We start from the raw sequence: 21,882 nt of genomic DNA, 5'->3' as shown, positions 1-21,882 counted from the left end.
GACTTGAATTTTAATGTAGCATGTCTCATCACTAGGAAGGGAACCCTGATGGTCTTACTGAGCTTTAGTGTTTCACGAATCTGATACTGCTGTTCCTCAAAAAGTACTCACTGAATTGTGTTTGTATGTCAGATTTCATCCAGCTTTTGATAGATTTACTTATTCACCAGTTCTTGGAAGATTAAGGTGCTTCCCAGAGTGGGCAAGAGTGTTAGAATCTGTCCGTAGAGTAATTGCAGCTCTTCTTCTGGTGAGTTCAGATGTTTCAAAAGCCCTGCCAAATGTAATAAGGTTAGGTGTTTTGGATGGCATGTTTCCTATCAGAGGATGGTTATTTTTAATGATTTTAAGGCCTTGGGCGCATTCTACTTTTGGTTTTCTTATTTCTGTAACCGGAGAACATTGTGTGTCCTAGTACTAGTTTTTATTATTATCTAAAACCCAGTTGTTTGTAAGAGCAGGATCAGCACAAGTGTTATTCCATTGTCTCAAAAATTTCAATGGGTGGCTAAAACAGAACAGAAAATGCAAGTGTAAGGAGCCTCAAGGTATGTTGGCTCACAAAAAAGAGAAAAATATGGTGTTCTAATAGCCAAAAAGTGGGTAGTGGGTTTGTGTTCTAGCATTCAAGTGTTTAAAATACTTATTGAAAGGCCTGATTTTCAGGACTTACTTTGAAAGCTGGACTTGCTAAATGCCTCACCTTAGGTACTCAGCATCGCTAGACACTTTTGAGAATGTAGGTCTCAATGCACCGTGCCACACAGAAGATAAAGCATCGATTAGTCTGTTAGCCCACAGCAAATGCAAGGTAATTTTACTTAGTTTATGGTGAAAGAGATTTAATCTAAACAAGATGATTTAAGATTTTCTGTAGTATTAGCCTGTTTCTCTGGATAGTGCAGGGGCTTGGCTGATGAGAAACAACTTGAATTTTGACTGCTTGATTTCACCTTCAAGCCAGTGGGCCAGTCGGTGGCAACACAGAAGACTAGTTGGACATGCCTAGGCAAGAAGTATAAGTTCACACATTTCCAAATAAATATTTTTAGGAACTCACCAAACACGAGGTAGTATTTTCATGTATGCCTTGTGAAGAAAGTGATAAAGCATGTTGCTGAAGATAGAGAAACTTTCTAAAAAATTTTGTTGCGTTATATTTTCATGTTCTCCTTTAGCTGCATTTAATATCAGGCTTGCTGTCAGTAGTTTACTGCATCCTAAAATTGTTTGCTCTTTTTGAATAAAAATGAAAATAAGAAAAAAGGTCGGCATCACTTTTGTTGTAATTACCGCTGTGAAACTAAGCAGTGAAATTGAAATTTAAAGTAGAACACTCTTAATGCCTATAGAAACTTTTTAAAAATTAACTTTTGTTTCTGAGTTATGATACAAACAGGATAAGCCAGTGTTAGAAAGGAAAAATGGAGCCAATAAAGAGGGTTTCTGATTATAAGAGCTTGTTTCTGTTTAATATCATTGAGCAGGATGAGGTTTTGCAGAGTTTCTCATGGAAATAGCATCCACAGTACTAAAATGATTACCTCATTCTTAGTACCAGTGCCAAGCACTTAGCCCCACAGTGAACACACGGGGTTGATTTTCAACATGAAACAAGCCAGAAGTGTGGAATGACATTTTCAGGTGACAGTTATGGTTCTATTGCCTGTAATTAGCACCTCTTAACATGCAAACCTGCCTGTGCCTTTTCCAGGCTGTTGAAGCTCAAATACGAAGTTTTGGACAGACCCCTTCCCAACTGCTCATAGAACCACATCCTCCGAGAAGTTCTGCCATGCAGGTGGTAAGTACCGTATTAACTCTTTGTGACCTGCCATTTTATTCACTTCCTTTGCCCTCTTAAAGTCACAGAACTGGCCACTTCGCTTTTGCTTTTACGTGGTCGTGGAATCGGGTTATTAAAAACAGCAGATGAGTTACGATTTTGCAGGACTGGGAGTGTGCGCAGTGCTTAACTATTATTTTATTTATGGCTGAAAGGATTGTATTGATTTTTAGTACAGACCTTTTTTGTCAGTGTAATCTAAGAACACTTCATCAGTTGATTTTGTTAATACCATACCTGTACAGGTGAGAGCCAGTCATCATGGAGACAATTTAGTTAATCTTTGGCAGATTCCCCAAGAAGCATGAATTTAGGAGGTGGAACTTCCTTGTCTTTTCCCCCAGGCATAGGTTTTCCCCTAAAACCAGGATTACTAGGAATTCATGAGCTGAAACTTACACAGCAAAGAATGTGACTAAATGTGTTTTGCAGTAAAGCTGGGGTGATAAAATCCAGGCAGTGAGCATTAACATGCTTTCCCTTTTACCTCTACTTGTGTCTAATATAATTTTATTATACGAACTATTATTTTATTACTGATTACTTTCCATATCGTGTTGTGTGCAGTCCTTGGGTCTGAAAAATCATTTGTGTTGTCATAGATCCAGAACTAAGTACGTTAAGTGATACTCTGACAAGTGGAGCAAATGGTCTGCTAATTCACAAGTTTTTCAAGAGGTTACATTTCCTTATTGTTAAATGGACATTTCATGATGAAATATTAAAAAAAAAAAAAAAAAAAAGACATTTTCTTCTTGTATATTCTGCAAGATGTATGTTCTGCTCAAGCAGACTGAGGCTATTAGATGAAAAGCATATCTGAAGTGCAAAAGGTTTTAGAAAAAATAGCCAAAAATCTGAAATGTCTCCAAAGTAGCTTCCAAACCCTACGGTGTAGGAGTCTAAGAAACGTACAGTTTCTCGTCAGATGTTAGCTTTTCTCAAAGATGTCATGTGTTGTACATAAGACTTGCTCAGCTGAATGTCCCCCTACCCCTGCAGCCGGTACGTCCTACGCTTTTGACAGCTGTGCTGTAAACATGCTGCTGCCCTGGGATTCCCTGTGCTGGATGCTGGCCCATGGCACCTCGCAGGCAGCGTCCCGGGGCCGCAGACCACGGCGGGGACTTGGGTGTGCAACCCCCGGGGCTCTCGGAGGAGCCCTGATAACAGGGACGGTGGGGAGCCCAAGCGCCCGCACATCCAGCTACACGCCATATGGGTGTCCGCCTGTCACGGTGCCAGGCACCGGGCACTTGCCCTAATTTAGAGGGATTTGTTTCAGAAAGAGGAGGCGCTTGAGAAGTTGATTGTTGATGTGTTTGTCAGACCCATCGTTATATAAATAAATTAGATGTCAGGAAGTAGTTTGGGGGGGGTTTATCGTCATATCTTTCATGACACTGAATTAGCAGAAATTTAGTATGTAATGGAAGAAGTTAAATTCTTCTTTTGGTTAAATTCTAACTCCTGTGGGTTTTTTGGGGAGCTGAGGTACACACATTAAAAAAACCCTTAGTTCTCCACTTGGCTTTGACCAGTTTTGTGGTTATTAATATACAATTTTATAATAGCACTATAGTGAGTGGTTTTAAAAGTAGTATTCCTGGAGTTGAAATACAGTAAGGATGTATTTCCTGCCACAGTTTTGAATTCTTTCTAGTTGTATTATTTGCCGAGTGTTCTGTTCTCGTGTGTGTGTGTGCATGTATGCATGAATACAGCCAAATTGCAAGCTACCACGTGCTGTGTTAAGTGCACAAGCCATAATATACACCAGGTGTAGTAATTAGCAGTCACACGAAGGCTGCCTATTTGTCTGGTTTTGCTGCTGTTGCTGTATCCCCTTGTGTTTTCAACCATCAGATAGCTGGATTTAATTGAGGCCACATCAGATGAGGCATTACTGACACCTTTAATTGAATGAGCATCCAGGGAGGATTAACTCATAATATTGATTGGCTTTTAGCCACTTGCTCGGAAGGGTGTCTGGGTAGCTTATTAGTTGCTTTTATTTACACCTTTATGCAAAGACTGTAAATAGGAATTCATAGAGCAATATGTTTTTCTAAGTACTCTTAATAACTTTTTAAAAAGGAGTGATAATAAAAATGCAAATGTATTTAATTTTTTTATTAGTTCCGTATAAATATACATTAAATGTATGCACTTACATACACATATATGTAATGAAATACTGCAGGTGGAAAATAGCCAGGAACACTTCATTAGTGTTCTAATTCAGTTATTAGAAAATTACAAATACTAGAGCAATATGGCTACTGGTGACTAGGGGGGCTGTATTTCTACATCTCAGCAGAGTTCTGGTTTTTTAGGTCCACCATCCAGTCACAAAGACATTAAGTTTTGCTTTTCCTCTTTATGTTTGATATCCGGGTCTAAGGCCCTCAGTATTTTCTTTCGACATTTGCAGCATTGTTAGAGAGCTTAGTTTAAAAGTTATTAAACTTTTCAACTTAATAAATTAAAAAACTAAAACCTGAAATTATTATGTTGATAGTGAGGGTCTGGATTCATTCCCTCCCTTTAGTATTTCTAGAAACAGCACAGGATAGTGTCTGTAATCACGTCCACTTTATATTCTTTACAACTGCATTTAATTATGTTTGTCCTTTGAAACACATTTGCAGGGAAATCTTCTCCTTTGCATTCATAAATCTTTACTTTTGTACACCAGAAATATATACAGAACATATATCGTGTGTGTGTGTATCTGTTTATTTTAATGTGCTTTCGTGTTCGCATCTGGCTTGTAAAGAATTGCAGTCTGCCAGTTTAATGCAACTTGAGACAATCTCTGGGAGCAGGAATTTCTTTTGCTCACTTTTTTTTGGGGGGTGGTGGTGGTGTCCCTCCTAGCTTCCTAGTTTGACATTGCTTTCCTTGACATACTATCTCTGCAGATACAAAAGAGAATTTTTTTTGGCAGAGATAGGTGATTGGAAACCTTTAGTTTAATCTGCTGTGATCTGTTACAGAGTTTGTATATAAGACACCCTGTGTTCAGCAAGGCCCTCAGTAGTGTACATGAGGGTTTTTCTACCTAAAACGGTTGTTTCCACAAGCCTGTCTGCTCTTACTGCATTTGCTTTTCACTGCAGCTGCTGTTGGATCTTGTGGGTTTTAATCCAATCTTCCTTCTCTTGTCCTGTCTTCTTTTCTCCTCCCCATGTTTTTCTTTTCCTGTGTATTTGGGTTCTTGTTGCGTGCACTCAACAGTATCTCCTCCTGCAGAGCCCATTGATGTTCACAGACCAAGCTCAACAGGACGTTATCATGGTTCTAAAGTTCCCATCCAACTCCCCTGTCACTCACGTAGCAGCCAACACCCAGCCTGGGCTGGCCACTCCTGCTGTGATCACAGTTACTGCAAATAGGCTATTTGCTGTAAACAAGTGGCATAATCTTCCTGGTAAGTAAATTAAAGTAAGTAGCCTAAGAAACCACTGCCGTCAAGCAGTACTTCTGTTGTCTATTTCAAAAGTTGCCGGAGAGCTCTTTTAAATTTAAAGCGTGAAGAGCAAGTCCAGTTCATTGACACAGCGTGCTCTTCACGCGTGGACTTGGTTTCTCCTCAGAAAGGTAATCTGAACTACCGTGTGGTAAGATGAGTAGCACACAAAAGATTTGTAGCAACAATATATTGTTTTCCAATCGCTCGGGCACTATGTCAGAAAGCAAAACCAGAATATCACTATCTGATTGTCATAAAGTCACCCTCTTCCTCTTGAATTTATCTTTCAGTCAGATGGAAGCCTGAACCATATCATGGCAAAGACAAGTTGTAACGCATGTAGAACTTGCCTGAAATCTTTTCTGCTATCTTCTAGTTGCTTATGAACCCCATAGTCTGATATTAAAGCCACTTAATGAGAATTGAAGGATAAAATATATGGGAAGCCTGTATCTTAAACATTCCAAAATTATTAGGTGCTTATGTATTTGTCAATATGAAAGGAAAACAACATACCCATTAGCATAACACCCAATCAGATTAATTTTCCTTTAAAATGTGTTGAGCTTGAGAATATCGTAGCTCTGTTGTCAATTCTAATATTCTCTCATCTCAAAGGCATTCATCCTCCTTTCCTTGACGATGACAGTCTCAGGCCCAAGCTGTGAAAAGTAGTTTACTTCAGTGCTATGCAGTAAATACGGTCAAAGGCTTTTCAAGAAAGGGAGAGAAGAGCTTCTACTCAAATAGCTTAGGTTATTTGCACCGTAGTAATATACTCACATCACTGAAACTCCTACTAAGAAATCTGAACCCGTGGTCCTTGATAAGATTTTGAAGAAAGCCAGATGACTCCCACAGTTTTTCCTAGTTCTCACAAATTACCTCTCAACGTTGTACAAATAGAAACATGAATGTATTATTTCACCCACCCAAGAAATGCTTAAAAAGAAAGGTGGGAAGGAAGGGGGGGGGGGGGAGGGAGGCAAGATAGATAACAAGTTGTGAGCAAGAACTATTTACAGGGCTCTTGACATTTGTTTGAAAGGAGGATGGCAATATCCTCTCATACCTTGGATGTGTGACCTTAGGCATGTAATATTCAAGGCTTTTAAAAAGAATTGCCTTTGTGGACACACAATGGTCATGGGAAAAGAAGAGGTTCTAAAGTGGTAGGAGTTCATTTTGATTTCCTCGTAAGTCTGCTGGTTGATGATCTGTGAGCAAGCAACCAATTATTGAGTGTAGTAATCAACTTCAACCCTTCAGATTTTTTTTTTTCCCTCACCTCTGTAAGGGAGAACAGCAAGTTCTGTATTTGAGTCACTAGTTTTTCCTTTAGAAGCATCTTACACTTGTCGTGCCTTTACAAAGAGCTCAGGACAACCTACAGTTCAAGACAAACAAAAGCCAGTCAAATAAACCCAAAACCCAACAAAAACCCACCTCACCCCACCTCTTTGAGAGCACAGTGACCAACTGCAGTCTCTTAATGGAGTACTGTGCTTAAGATACCTGGGTATGACTCCTGAGACTAGCCTTCACTATTGTTGCCTTCAAATTTTGTACCAAAATGGGATCTGCTAGGATTAGAGGGCAGGTATCATTACTCCCCCGTATCTCCTGCTGTGGGTTTAGCATTGTCTTTACTAATGAGGCATCATGATAAAAAGGTGAAGTTGCCAAGTGACCAGTTGTCACTGGTGTGTAATTAAAAATTGCATTCCTGCTTTTGTCTGTGAGTTTGGTGGCTTTGCTGACATCTAATGGCACTGGTACCCAACAGGGTGTCTCCGTTTTGTCATGTGGATTTCATGCTTTGTTCTCTGTTAAGGTTTCATTGCAGCAGAAATTTGACTTCCCAATTACTTATAAAACCTTTCTATTGATACTGATTTTTATATTAAACTATGGATGGTAAATAGAAAAATCATAGGTGTAAGTATTCGGCCATTATGGTTTTTTGTTCTGCTTCAAACAATGTCTTGTGGGCTCTTTAGGGGGCAGGGGGAGAGTTTGCTTACTTGCTTGTTTGATTTTAGTGAAGCTGTGGGGGAAAAAAAAAAAAAAGGCTTTTTTCTAACACTGAAGAAAAATTCAGGAGGTAAACATTTCACTGGTATGCCAGGTGCCCAGATGAAATGTAGGTCAGCAGAATTAGATATTAATTTCTGTGCAAACTTGCAAATAAAGGGTTTTTGATGATGGATGAATCCCTAAATACTGGATGACTATGAGATTTCCCTGTCTGCATTGTAAACTGACTTTTTTTTTTTTTTTTTTAAGAAAAAGTCCTTTGTGCTTCACTCGTTCAAAGCAGCGCTTTAAAAAGTAAAGAGGAAAATAGTATTTGCCACAGTCAGCAGATGGTTGTCACATTTTGTTTTCAGTGCTCTTTACCACTTAATTTTGTTTTGTTGCGACAGGAGAGGTTGCCAGTAAAGCATCTGCTAGAGCTTATGGCTCAGGACCGGAGCTGCTGCTCATGGCATACATTCAGAATAGCACTAATCTAAAATAAATGTTTAATAAGCAGCCCGTGAAAGCACCTGGATTTTTTTTTTTTTTTCAATTCAATTGATGCAGAAGAATCTTGAATAGTTTTGGTGGTTTTTTTATAAAAAAGGATGTAGCTTTGATTTATAAAATTTATGTGGCTTCATGTATTAAAAAAATGCGGAGTTTAAAAATCTTCTTTCCTGAATTCCAGCTCATCAAGGTGCTGTACAAGACCAGCCTTACCAGCTGCCAGTGGAAATCGATCCTCTCATAGGTCTGTCACTTCCTTCTCTCTTTGCGATTCATTAAGCTCTGTATGGTGGCCCTGAAGTGTAGATTACGGTTGTTTTTCACTTGCTGGTTGCTGGGAATGGAATTTTCCTGATAAACCATTTGCATGCAAATTGGAATGCAATGAGCTGTGGCTATGCTGGTATTTCATCAACTCCCCCTCGTTGGTTTGCCTAATTTGAACAGGCCTAGGACGCGTGTCAGTGAAAATTAATATGGATGCTGTAATAATGTGTGATTGAGAATGTGCATGAAGTACTGTCAGGATAATATTGGATCTTTTCATCACTCAGACTTGTTGATGAGCAGGAGCGAGGCACGTTATGATGAATTGGTGCACTGGTAATGTGATGGAGCTCCTTTGCTGAGGAAATTTTCATAATAACAGTGGGGTTCTTAACTGCACTGTGTTGTGAAAAATAAAACCATGGTGCCAGGGTTTCATCATTAAAGGAGATCAATCCTTTCTTCATAGACCTGCTGTTCGGGCTGAGGGGATTAATGTGTAATTGCAAAGCAGTTTCAAAGTTGAAATATATTGCCCACTTCGTTTTAGTGTTGAGATATTAGTATTAATTTTTCAAGGGTGTTGCATCTCTTGATCAGCATCACTAGTTAAATTTGTGTGTGTTTTTATTTTATTAAAAAAGGGTGGAGGACTGTCTGTCTTTTATTTAATGACTCAGTGTAATAGATTTGATTCATGACTTTTTATCATTTATTAGTTTATATAGAGCTGATTTTTCTGTTAGCGTGGCTGGAGATCGGTCAGTTCTTTCGTTACAGACCCAACTTTGGGGAGTGAATACTTGGACTATAATTCCGGAGCCTGTTGCATAGCAGATGGAACCTTAAACGTGATCAGAAAAGAAAAACTCAAACAACCTAACCCCAAAATACAAACTAGTTGTAGGACAGTTCACAGAAGCGAAAAAGACAGGATTTCTTCCCCGTCCTGCCCCCCCAATTCTATTAGACTTCAAACTTAGCTCTGTTTTTTTAAACTGACCATTTCAGTCAGGACGCTAGTTTTAAGTGAAAAAGAAGTGAAGCGGCCAATTACAGAAGCATGGAAAAATCAGAGCAAAAATGAACTTGCCTGGATAGGTTAGAATGAGAGTTCTGTCAGCCAGTGAGAATTAATTTCAAAACTAATACGCATATCACAGTAGGAACTGCATTGTAGTGGTCAGTAGGTGCAGACTGTTGCTGTGTAGCCATTTTGCTGGGTAAGCTCTATGATAATTGAATCATGAACAGTGTGGGCGTATGAAACCTTTTTGTAGAGCTGATAAAATGTTTTTCCAAAGTTTTTAAAATCAGTTCCCACCTGAATAATGCATTACTTAACAGCACATATCCTCCTCAGTATAAACTGTAACTCTCCTTTCCTTCCTGAAATAGATTTTATCCAAAAAATGTTTGGAGCAGGAAATGTATATTCTGCTTTTAAACCTGCTATCACGTAGATCTTAAAAATATAAATATATATCACAGGAAAAAACCAACCAAACAAACAAAAAACAACAACACAAAAACCCCACCAAAATCATTGGGCCTGCGTGATGATTTTTCTACATACTGTGAAGAACATTAGGAAAGAAATAAACCTTTTCTTTTCGATTGCATTTTTCACAATTTTAGTTAGTTAAATAATTTTAAAAACAATTCTGTTTTCAAGCTTGCCTTCAGTTTACAAAATACTTTGACTTTTGTTTGGTATAAACACCTTTAAAATTAGTGTTCACAGTTCTGAAAAATGGTTTCATATTCCCTTCACACCATAGATGTCACATCAGCCTTGCAATCACACTGGACATGGTTTAAAAGGTTTAAGGCTTTCTTTGTCACTGTTAAGTAGCATCATTTCGTACAAGCAAGTAATTATGTAGATAATATTAAAGGTTTTTAATTGTGGCTAGACACATTTACCTAGAAATGGCACCTAAGAGGACCACAAAATTACACTTTTATGGTTATAGCAGGAATCTTGTTGCTGTCTTAGTCGTAAGGAGGGATTCCTGCTGTACTCATTTCCAAGTTGCACAGGAAGATGTACAGCAGCAGTGTCTGACAGGACAGATGATCCTGGACCTCTGCTGGAGGTGACATTTGTTGAAGGTCTCACGCTGAACGTGTCGATCTGCATGTTTTTGGGGAGGGTTTATTTGCCGTGATTTTGTGGTACAAATCCCTTCACTGTGCATTTATAATGCATTGTTGTTATTCCTTAGGTGGTTCCAACAGCGGTCAAGGCCCTGTTGGGGGTTACCTGCAGAGCAAGTGACAATACCTTGCTAAATTATTTGCTACCCATATGTACAAGACGGTATCAACGTTTTAAACATAGGGAAAGCATAGATAAAGGATTTGATGTAGACTGAATGGGTTGAGGCCAAGGCTTAGGGGATAGCTAGCCCATGAGAATGGAAAGAAGTTAAAGAACAAAGAACATAAGAGAAGGACAGAGACTGCTGTGGGGGACCATCTGGAATGGAAGGAACAGTGTTCTGAGCAGCTGGAAAATAAACCAAGGCCCAGGAGAACTTACTTGCCTGAGATGGGAGTCAGGTTCCCTCAGGAACAAGGCCATTAAAAGTTCTTCCCACAGCATAGGATTTCCATGATACTTATCTGTAGGGACCCGTATTGATATAGATATATGCACACACATCATTTAATAAGGACAAAATATAATATGAACAATGTGTTCATTAATTGATTCCTGTCCACTCTGCGGGTTCACGGTGCGTAATTATCTGTGCAGATAAAACAGCAGGTGATCAAAGCAGGGTCAATATTTTCTCTCAACCCCGAAGGAGATTGTGGAGATAAGCTGGTTCATTTTTGCGCAGTGTTGAAAAAAGTGGGAAGTTTGCAGTGACTTTCACTGCAGATAATTCTTCTTTTAATTTACAAAGCTTGCAATGAAATCCAACTTGTGTATGATTTTGAAATCATAATTCTGTTGTCTGCTGCATTTGAGCCACTGCATGGCATTTATGTCTATGTACTGTTGTATTATTACATTCCCTTCATTTGTTTCTTAATTTTTAATTTCCTATTCTAGAAGGGAGGAAGGAAACTTACTACATTTTTATGTATCATTCATTTTTGCAGTCTTTTATATTTGTCAGCTGCATTTGACTTAAAGAAGGGATTTCTTCTATTTTAGAATATATACTACAAGGAATTAGCATTGTTCCCAGAAGTGTAATGAGTATTTCATAGTAAAAGTATAAAGAAAATGTCCCTGCCACAAAAACCCAAGTAACAGCAGTGAGGAATAGTTTTGCATGCAAGGTTCTAAAATGTGGGGTTTGTTCTGTGAATGCGGATGCTGAAATTTCTTGATTTGTCTGTCTTTCTGTTCAGCCAGCAATACAGGTATGCACAGGAGGCAGATCACAGACCTTTTAGACCAAAGCATTCAGGTACATTCCCAGTGTTTTGTCATCACCTCTGATAATCGTTACATCCTGGTCTGTGGCTTCTGGGACAAGAGCTTCCGAGTTTATTCTACCGACTCAGGTAATGTATTTTTAAAATAAAGGAATAGCCTAAAAGATTCTTTTGTTCATTGTCAACCTACTGTCTCAAATGAAGAAAGAATGGGAGTGTGGTGGGGGAAAGTGGAATAAGCATTTCTTCCCTTATTAATAATATTTGTCAAATCTTTTCTTACCTACTGCTGTGTATTTCTGTGGAATGATGGCACATGTAGGACAAGGAGCTCTTGTTCAGTGTTCGCATCACACTTGAAATCTATATGACAGGCATGCCTGTTCTTACACTGTAGTTTCCAAAATTAAATGAGTTTTTGTGAAGCTTTGCAAAGCAGGAGAATTAATTGTTCTTAGAGTGCTTACTTGAATTTAACTCTGGTTGGTTTTCAGCACCAGAGGATTTTTTTTGAGGAAATACAGGCAAGCACGACAGAGTAAGAATAGAAGTCTTGAAATCTGGTGAAAGAATACTTAAGAAAGCCTTTGAAAGCTATGCTATAATAGAAAAATTGATCTGGAGCCACAAAATTCTTTCATATAACATAAACTGATCGATATAATGGGCAACAGTTAAATTAGTCTGTCAGCTGGCGTGTATCCAAACCATTGAAGTCATGCATGTGTCATGCTAAATAGAAAATAATCTTTCAGTGTAAGAGCTACAGGAATTTAAGAGCCATGGAGCCCCAGAAAAAAATAGGTATGATTTTTTCCCTTTCATTATCTTATAATGGGAATAGCGACCTCACTGCAAGGTACTTCTTTGGGATTAATGACCCGGTGTGGTTAATGTGTGTGTGCCATCAAGCTTTCCAGTAGGTTATTAATCCCTAGGGAATACCCGACATGTTTGTCATCATTTCTTAAATATATTAGTTAATAGTGTTTTTCACAGTTGGCAAACCAAAATGTTTAACAAAACAGGATGGTCTTTAATGAAAATCTGTTCATGAGACTAGATCTCATGGCATATTTTAGCATATCTGCCGTTTTTGCAATTTTAAAGCCTTAAGTATAAAGGATAAGTTCCATTGACTTCATGTTGACTGCCTACAATTCATTATACAGACGTCTGTCAGACCCTTCTTAAGTTTAATTTTCTCATTGATGGAAATGAATTTAGACCAAACTGTGAATTTGAAGGAGATCTTCAGAAAAGTTAGCTAGCACTAATAAATATTCAGCATATAGTCTTGATTTGTATGAATAGAGAACTTATTCTTTTATGTTGAAGGCTGTATTTTACTTTACACCCATGGAAGGAACTTGTTTGATTTTGGTAGCTTTGTCCTGCATCAATCTGAACTACAAATATCTTATTAAGATATGTCCTCTGTGTAAGTCAGATACACCAGGCGTCTCTATAAACAGATAATTATGGTATAAACCAAAATACAGTTGTCAAAAAAGTTGCAGATTTTGTGTGTTGATACAGCAACTGTTTGTTGATACAGCAGCTCTAGCTCTAGCTTAAGTCGAGTGAATTCAGATGTAGTTTGTTTTGCTTTGAATTAAAACGAGAATATAGTAGTGCTATACTTACTCTGAAATCAGCAGAACAGCAAGGGGGAAGATGATGTGATCAGTAATACATAATGGCACACGATCACAGGTGTTGAATTCAATTATATTTTAGCACTTACACAAAAAGGGAACCTTTTTCCTATTAGAATTTGGGTTTGTTTGTTGGTTTTTTTAACAGGAAATACTTTTAACATAAATCATGGGTGCTCAGCACAGCTAGTATAGTAGAAGCACAATAAAACCTTCCTCCAGCAGTAGGAATGATTTCTAGACAGCATTTTAGATTCAGTAGTGCAGAGGCTTGAGTCTTATTTTTCTTTTAATTATTCGTAGCACAGCTGTCAAATAAAACATTAACTAGAAAATTTGTTCTGTCAAAAAGGGATATCTGAGTGCATATGGTAAAGTTTGATATTACTGTACTCACATTAAAGGAACAAAAAAGTTGAGGAACTCTTTCGAGATTAATGACTTTTTTTTTTTTGCTAATATGAAAGAGCAAAACCTGATTTCTTGTTTTGATGGAATTGAGTGAACCTTAGCTGCACAGTAACAAAGTAAAACTAACAAGGCAGTGCAACCACAGGAACAACTGTCAAACAAATAGCCTTGAAAAATGTTTGTTTTCTAGAACAGAACCTATAAACATAGAATATAATTGAAAGAGAGATCTCTATAACTCAGCAATGTTTATAGCATAAACTTGTGTTCTAAAAGTATAAATCACCTCAGGTAGTTGAATACCTACAGCTATACAACCGAAAAATATGTCACATAATTAAATTATTCTCAATTCTAAACCATGTAATTGACAGCTTGAATTTTCAGGGGAAAAAAAGCATACACTTAGTAAGATGGTTTTGTCTCTTGCCAAAATGAAATTCTGTGGTCTGTGAGTGTTTCGCTGCTTCTGGCTGTGAAGTTCAGTAACTTTCCTGACTAGAGCTGTTGACTGGTCAGCATCTGAGACAGCTAGGTGAGCCTGCGGCAGAAATTAAAGCCCTGGTGTGCAGAGGTGAGGCTGTAGAACGCTAGTCCAGACTCGGACAACCCCGAGTTCCTCCCCGTTTGGACAGAAGGTAGATCTGCACAGTAAGTGTGCCTTCCAGGCAGAAAAGGCTCGTGTGATAGTACTTCATTTCACAGTTTCTCTAGGAGGCTTATACTTGTAAGTTTTGTCAGTGTTTTATTTTAAATCCGATGTATAGGTTCCCTTCAAATTACATCATGTTTTTCTTCTGTACTAAAGTAAATTCTCCCTTCTTGTAGATATTCATACCTTTCTCATGTTTTTTGTTTTTTGTTTTTTTTTTTTTCTAGTTTTCTCCACTTTAATGCAATTACCTTTTTGATCTTCGGTTATAAATCAGTCTGTTAACATTATTTTTCTTCTTTCCTCAGAGCCACTCCCTTAAGTCTTTTGTTACCATTAGTGGCTGGATACGAGTACAGTGTCTCTGTACTGCCTAGAAAGAGGGCTATGAAATGTGTCCTGCTAACCACATTATATGATTAACTAATCATTTTTAATTCATGCTCCAAAATATTTTATTAAGATGTGCTTAATTTGAGTCCCAGCAATGAGTTGTGTTACTACTTGTCCTGTTACTAATTATTTTTCAACACTTTTCAGATATTTCAAGTACAGTAATTTGCATTTCCTGTTTCTTTTCTTGCCCTGTGTTGTTAATCCTTCCAAAGCCATGACTCTTTTCTGTTCTTCCTCATCCTTTATTCAGCCCAAAGCACAAACGGGTGCATGGTCATCTGGGCTGAGGAATCTGAGGTCACACATTAATGGCATCACACATCACGCTTGTGTCATTGGATGCAGAATTTGTCCTGGCCCGTGTTACCTGAAAGGGACCAAGCAGGCGCATAAGAAATGTGCTTCTTTTGTCCCATCTCTACAAGATTTACAGTTGCTAGGCTTCAGCAAATCCAGCGAGATGGATTGTAGTGCTTACATTCCCATTTGATAGGATCACATATGCTGCTGGCAGATCCAGACCTCGGCAGGACACATGACGTGTTTGCTGTGTAGGAGCCAGCCTCTGGCAGGGTGGTCTGGCAGAGACCTGCTCTGGGTGACCTCTCCCACTCTGCACGAGCATCCAAATTTACATTTTTCTGAAAATATTGTCCTGTTTAGTTAAGGATAAAAAGTAATAGTCATAGCCATGTTTATACAGACCCTCGAATGGCACATTTTTAACCGTCTAGGCTTTCCTTTCTTTTTGACATCTATGTCTCTTATCAGCAGTACAAGCGTTTGTCCTGTACCCAATAGGTAACAGAGTTTTTTCCAGGTCTGTCTGCTGAATTTTTTTAAACATTACAGAAATTGTTAAAAGGGAAGGATGCTGGTGGAAATATTTGGCAAGTGTTTAAACGGTGATGGAAAAACCTGGCTACAAGAGTCATTTTTCATCTAAATCTCCTTGTCTCTGTTTAAGGAGGTGCTCAAAAGCTGCATATGCTATATCTATGCTCTCACACTACCACTGAGTCCTAAATGTTCTGTAGCTTCTTCTGATTCTGTTTCCCACATCATCAGCAGATTTGCATTTTTGTTACTTTCCCCAGTAAACTTACCTTAAACTCGCCTTAAAGAGAGTCCCATCATGTCTGCTGTCTGTAAAGCAAATGTAAACATATAGAATTAAAAAAACCTTCTGGCATGATTGGCCTTTGGATAAAGTGTAATATTTATGGACTGCAAAATTTTATTGTGTGAACTGTATGGACTACTGCACTTTTACTTAAGTTTCCACCAAATCAAAAAAAAAAAACAAACCCAGTACTCTCGGCTATAGTTCTTTTTGGACCCTTTTTAAATAAAATATTTCTAAAATACTTTATAATGTGATTAATTTGCCTTAGAAAGAAAAAAAAAAATCAATTTTATATGTTTCAGGTAAACTGATACAAGTAATATTTGGACACTGGGATGTTGTAACCTGTCTTGCTCGTTCTGAGTCCTATATCGGAGGAAACTGTTACATTCTCTCAGGATCGCGTGACGCAACGTTGCTGCTCTGGTACTGGAATGGCAAAACCAATATTGTTGGTGACAACCCAAGAGGTAAGCAAAACCAGAAAAACCTGGTTTATAAAGATGGTGTCTAAAAACAGCTCGAGTGAACACTTTGCGTGTGTTTTAGGTAACGTTAATGTCAGAGTAAAGTGCTGCTTCTTTTGTGGCTGTGATCAGTTCTAGCTTAAAGAATGAGGGTAAACAGTGCTTGCTTTGCAGCACAAGTAGACCTAATTTTTTAAAGTTACAGGATACTGAACATTACATTTTTTTTCTCGCCACTCATTCAATTGGGAAAGAGTGTTTCCGGGAGCAAGAAAAGGGAAACTCGTTTTTTATATTTCCTGTTCAATCTTTTCCTCTCGACATGGTGATTTTGTTAAATACCTGCATTTGAGTTGTTTAAACCAAAAAAAGACTGCACATCACTCCAGTACACAACTGGAATTTTGTAGGTTCTCACAGCTTTACCTCAGCTCTCGATAGAGTTATGCAGACAGTGAATTTTAACTTGGACTGAGGTCACTGTAATGAGATGGCCTGAGCAGGACACTTAAATGAAGGAAGGACAGACACATGGGATGGATTAAAGAAGCAAACTTAAAGCTTTTTTTGTTTGACACTTTGGTAGGGTTCTATGTGCCTAACCCTCGCTCTCACGTACTAGGCATTTTAATTGGTTCCAGTGCAAGGGCACATACAGGGCTGGTACCATAGAGCCAAACTAATGTCAGAGTGGTCCTGCTTCAGCCTAATTAAGCCTAATTTAACCCCTCCACGCCCAAGCTCACCTTGCACTTGCCAAAGAATTTAGTCTCTTCCATCTTGCACTGTTTCCCAGGAAATCCCAAACCTTTCTACTCAGGAAGATTTTCTCAACTCATCATTTTCTATGGAAAACAGTGAAACACTATGACTGTTCAGCCCTGCTGTGCCTGTATTATATAACAGGAAGGATGGAAAGTGATCTCGTTATTATGCCAGTCTCACTCCACACAAAAAAATTAATTCCTGATGCCCAAAGCAAAGAAGGCGGCAGACGTGCAGCTTGACAAAAAACCCGAGTGAGCCAGTTCACAGGAGTAAGACCCTTTAGAGACAGCTGGTGAGAGCTTACATACATCAATAGAGGGGTGCATCAGAGCCAAACGGGGGTCCTGGTCTCTCTGTTCAGCCCAAAAGATAACGCCCTGAAGAGAAGGGGTGAGAAGCAGTATATTCTGTCTGCCTTCAGAAGTGTGTTTATTAGGTTTTTGGCCATATGCTTAAGGTCTTCTCTGACCCTGTTTAAATACTCATAAAAACATACCTGCTGTCTGCAGAGGACAAAGTGGACATCTGGAAAACAAAAAGTGTTGTTACATCTGGCATTTATTGCAATTATAACTGCCATACAATTTTATATAATGTAAACAATATCTGTCATCTTCCAAATTTCAACCTGTTAAAGTTGTGTGTTCCATACTCAGTCTGTTACTCAACTGCAGTTATTCGAATTTGGAAAAAAAAACCAAAGGTAGTTTGGCTGAAATTGCATCCTGTGAACTATTCTGAAGAAGCACAGCTAGTTAATATCAGCATGAATATCTGAATTTAACTTGCAAATTATTTGATGTTGACTGTGAAAAAACTATTCAAAAATAGTCCAAGATACAGAAGGGTAAGTTCACACAGTTACAGAATCTTCAGGAAGAGGATGAGAGCAAACTATCCCCATTATCGTTCCCAGTCGGATTTGAGAGATGGGAGCTTTTCTGGATGTGGCCAGCAGAATTTTGTGAGCACCTTTAAATATATATGGCTTTGGTTGAGGGGCAGAATCTCTGTGATTATTTTATACATATTTAGCAATCTATCTGTTTAAGAAAATGCAAACTCTGCACTATTTTAGCAGAGCTTGTAAACTTGGAAACTCCAAAAAGGAACTTAGAAGAGCTTGACAGTCAAGCGAGCTTGTAAATCCTAATGAGCAAAACTGCCCCTTTGAGGAGAAAACCCCAAATGTTGTACTGTTGTGAAGCAATGAACATTTGTAGGTGTCTCCTTACAGTGTTTTCAAGGTGTTTCAAGGTTACAGGTTTTCAAGTGCAGCCCATCTTTACAGATTCCTGAGAAGTTCTTGTGGAGTATTTACCAGACTTGCCTGCTTTGTGAACAAGACCTTGAGTCTATAGGCTTCTTTATGACCTTAACAGATCACACGCTGAGGTCTTGTACCTAGTCTAACTAGAATAGGAAGATTTGTTATAATCTGTTGACTGTCTTCTCTAATGCAAATTTCTAACATACTAAAATTTTGCCGTTTTCGAAGTTAACGCTAGACTATATTAACTACTGTTTAAAATCAAACAATAGCTACCTGGTGAGTCTCCCTCTTTGCAGTCCTATTAAATTTGTATTTTTTAGGGACATGCAATGGCTCCTGTGTTTACCAGTTGACATTATGTAGGTTTTTTTGTGATATAGCATGCCTGGAAGTCTTTGTTATGAATTGGAATCTCATGGCACTATACATAGGCCTAGACATGTGTATAGTAAAAGACAGTTTCTGCTTCAAAGAGATGGTAATCTGGGGGGTTTAATATTTCCCAGAAATAGCTTTCTGTAGGCATCGCTGTTCAGTCAAATTTTTTTTTTTGAAAAGGCAAATAAAAAGAGCTGTTTCTGCTTAGTTCTGATTTTGTCAGAAAAGGAAATCACCAGCAGACTTGTTGGGTTTTGAGCCCTGTTACTGCAACTGTAACTTCCATACATTTGTGGGATGCTAGATATTTAACTTGTCTGATGTCTTTTTTTATTTGAAGTTTATGATTTTTTTTTTTACTTCAAAATGTAGTTTATTCATGCTTTCAGTGAGCTCTCTTGGAATTCTAGATACTCTCAAAGTTGATATTTCTTTCTTATTTGTTTCTCCATTTAATTATCTCTAATTTCCGTCTTAAAATGACTTCACAGCAACATGCATCCAATGGCAGTCTACCTAACGTCATGATGCCACAGTAGTTTCAACAAAAATAATCTAAAGCTTCTTTCCTCCTTTCATAGTACCTGTTGCCCCTGATAACACATCAGTCAGCAGACTAGGGTGTTCAAGCTACCCTAAATAGTATCCCATTGGGCACCCATTACTCCACCAGTTACATTTTGTGGAGGTTCCTTTCCTTGTTTTTGTTACTTTAGGAAGCACCGAGCTCTTGAACTCTGGCTGCGTATATTCATGTTTCGAAATGGTACTTAACTCAAGCTGACAGGCCAGGTGGGCTGTGGCATACGTGATAAATAAGTGTTTTGTTTGATATTATTTATCAAGGACAATTTTCTGGCCAACTGGACTGTGGAAAAATTCTCTATGTTTTTGGTTTAACAGAAGAAATATGTTACTGAAATACTCATTATTTACATTTTATTTTAACTTTTAAGCTGACTTCTAAAAGAAATTACACCTATGCAGTCTCACTGTCTGTTTAGTTTCTCCGTAATAACTCTCGAATGCATTGATCAATGTAAACCAAATTTGATTAATTTAAATCTCAAAGATATGAAATTCCTACATGGGACACATCTGCTGGAAACTATTTTTATTCTTCACAAAACAGCTTGATTACATTTAGGTTAAGTCCTTTTTTCCTTCTCAAATTAAAACCTGAAATTCAAAAACTATTTCTCCATTCTCTTTGATCAAATGGAGGGGTTTTTTTCCTTTCTAAATTAATTGTTTTTGAAAATGTAAAAGCATGGCAGTACTTCACTTTGGTGCACAGGCCTTTTCTGATGCAGAAATGTTTCTGTGGACAATTTCTGACCAAGCCTAGGCATAATTCAGAACAGAGCAGAGGATCTGAAATAGTTGTATCCTTTAGAGGAGCCCTGAGCCATTTTGAGTTGACATCAATTAGCATAATGTGGAGATGTAAAGTCACTTGGGATAATGTAAGGGACTTTTGTTTTTCTCTCCTTGACGTGTGGCTTGCTTTGGGGAGGTGGGGGAGGTAGGAGGGAGAGGATGTGACCCTCCCCTTGGTACCCCTTGAAGCCCATGTGTGATCTGTATCACAGGGTTGACTTTTGCATATTTAGAGGTTGGGCTCTAATAGCAAGGTACTGCTTGAGGACGTGACACTATGCTTCAGGACTTGTGTTCCCAAATAGGGTGCTAGAATGGGTGGAGGTTGCTGGGAGAAGGCGATGTACTCGCAGAAAGATGCCATGTTTTGCACTTGCCCAGTCCAATGGGATGGAGGTAGAGGGGAGGCGAGAAGCGGGGGTGAGGGCAGGAACTGTGGTGATGGCTGGAGAAAAGAGATGAGAGAGCTCATTTGCATACCAATGGTGTGCATCACTTTCAGATCCCACTCTTTGAAGCTCAAGTGTCAACTCTTAGTGCTTGGACATTTCCTAGGGATTGCATTTTGCTTTGTAATCACAGAACCATGGGAAACAGGGTGGGCAGGAGCATGGATCACCTGATCTATTCTCTTTTCCCAGAGAAGGCTTAACTACAGCAAAACCATTCTTGATCGATGTTTAACCAACCTTCTGTTTAAAATTTTGTCACATGTATTTTTGGGCTTTTGCAAGCCCTATCATTAGCAGACTTTTCCCAGTGTTCAACCTGCTATCCAGTTCCTTTTTGCAGCAGTTGCGTTCTATCATTTCTTATATATTTCTTCTTTGTGTAGAGAACAGATCCTTTATTTCATCCTTGAAACAACTTCCAGTTACTCAGATTATCATGACCTGCAATTCTTTGCTTCCAGGCTTAACAACCCCATTCTTAGTCTTTTGCCATAAGTCGTGTTTTTCTAGACCTCTGATTTTATATTGTGTTACTCTCCTCTTCAGTTGTCTGTCTGCTTCGGAGTAGACCCAGCAATGCAGTTGAAGCCTTTCCAGTCATAAGGAGAAAACGACCCGTTTTACAGACCCATGCTTTTCACATCCCCGTGGGATATCTGGTTGTTTCAAAACAGCATAACAGTGTTAATTCTTTAACTGAATGAGCCAATAGAAATTTCAGTCTTTCCTGAAGAACGACCATCTACTCCGTTTCTCCTCTGTGTAGTTTTGACTGCGGAACCTCGTCTTTAAACTTTCTGAATTGTGTTCTCTTTAGACTGTTTCTTCGATTTGTCAAACTCATTTTGAATTCTCACCCCGTTCTCCAGAAGACTTGCAGCAATTCATGTCGGCAAATGTAATTTGCAGTTTTGTTCTATCAAATTGGTCATTAAAGCAAATATTAGATAGTACACAGTTCAAGAATGGCCATCAATACATTTAGCATTTTGACAAAGAATAGCTTTCTGCATACAGCTTTCCAAGTGGCTTTTCATCTGATGTATAGTAGTGTCTTCTAAGCATCTGCTTCCCTGTTTTCCTTAAGAAATTGCTCGTGTGAAATAGCACCAGAGTCCTCACTAAAGTCAAGTTACATGATGTCTCCCTGAACACAAGTCCCATGACTCTGCCATTGCAAGGAAAAAATGGCTTTCACATGATTTGTTCATAACAAATCCAAATCAGCTGTTACTCATCTCCTTCTTTTCTTCTAGGAAATTGTGTGTGTGTATATAAATATAAATGTTCTGCCAGTATTTTTTCTGTTTGTGGGGATTAAGCAGACTATTCAGTTTCTCAGTTTTCCTTTTCCTGCTTCTTAAACAACTCAAGACTGGTTTGTTTTGGTTTTTTTTTTTTACTTCTG

General features: G+C 38.4%; 1 protein-coding gene across 1 annotated transcript in view; it reads left to right on the top strand.

Annotated features, from left to right (window-relative positions):
• Nucleotides 1–21,882, top strand: part of LRBA (LPS responsive beige-like anchor protein) — a 414,576-nt gene that overhangs the window by 369,566 nt on the left and 23,128 nt on the right. The window contains exons 48-52 of the mRNA XM_074905922.1: nucleotides 1,715–1,804; nucleotides 5,087–5,279; nucleotides 8,032–8,094; nucleotides 11,487–11,642; nucleotides 16,059–16,226. Of these exons, the coding sequence (XP_074762023.1) occupies nucleotides 1,715–1,804; nucleotides 5,087–5,279; nucleotides 8,032–8,094; nucleotides 11,487–11,642; nucleotides 16,059–16,226 (670 nt within the window). The remainder of the gene's footprint in view (nucleotides 1–1,714; nucleotides 1,805–5,086; nucleotides 5,280–8,031; nucleotides 8,095–11,486; nucleotides 11,643–16,058; nucleotides 16,227–21,882) is intronic.

Source organism: Athene noctua, chromosome 4 (assembly GCF_965140245.1).
Source record: "Athene noctua chromosome 4, bAthNoc1.hap1.1, whole genome shotgun sequence".
Lineage (NCBI taxonomy): Eukaryota > Metazoa > Chordata > Aves > Strigiformes > Strigidae > Athene > Athene noctua.
This window is presented reverse-complemented; position numbering and strand designations above follow the sequence as displayed.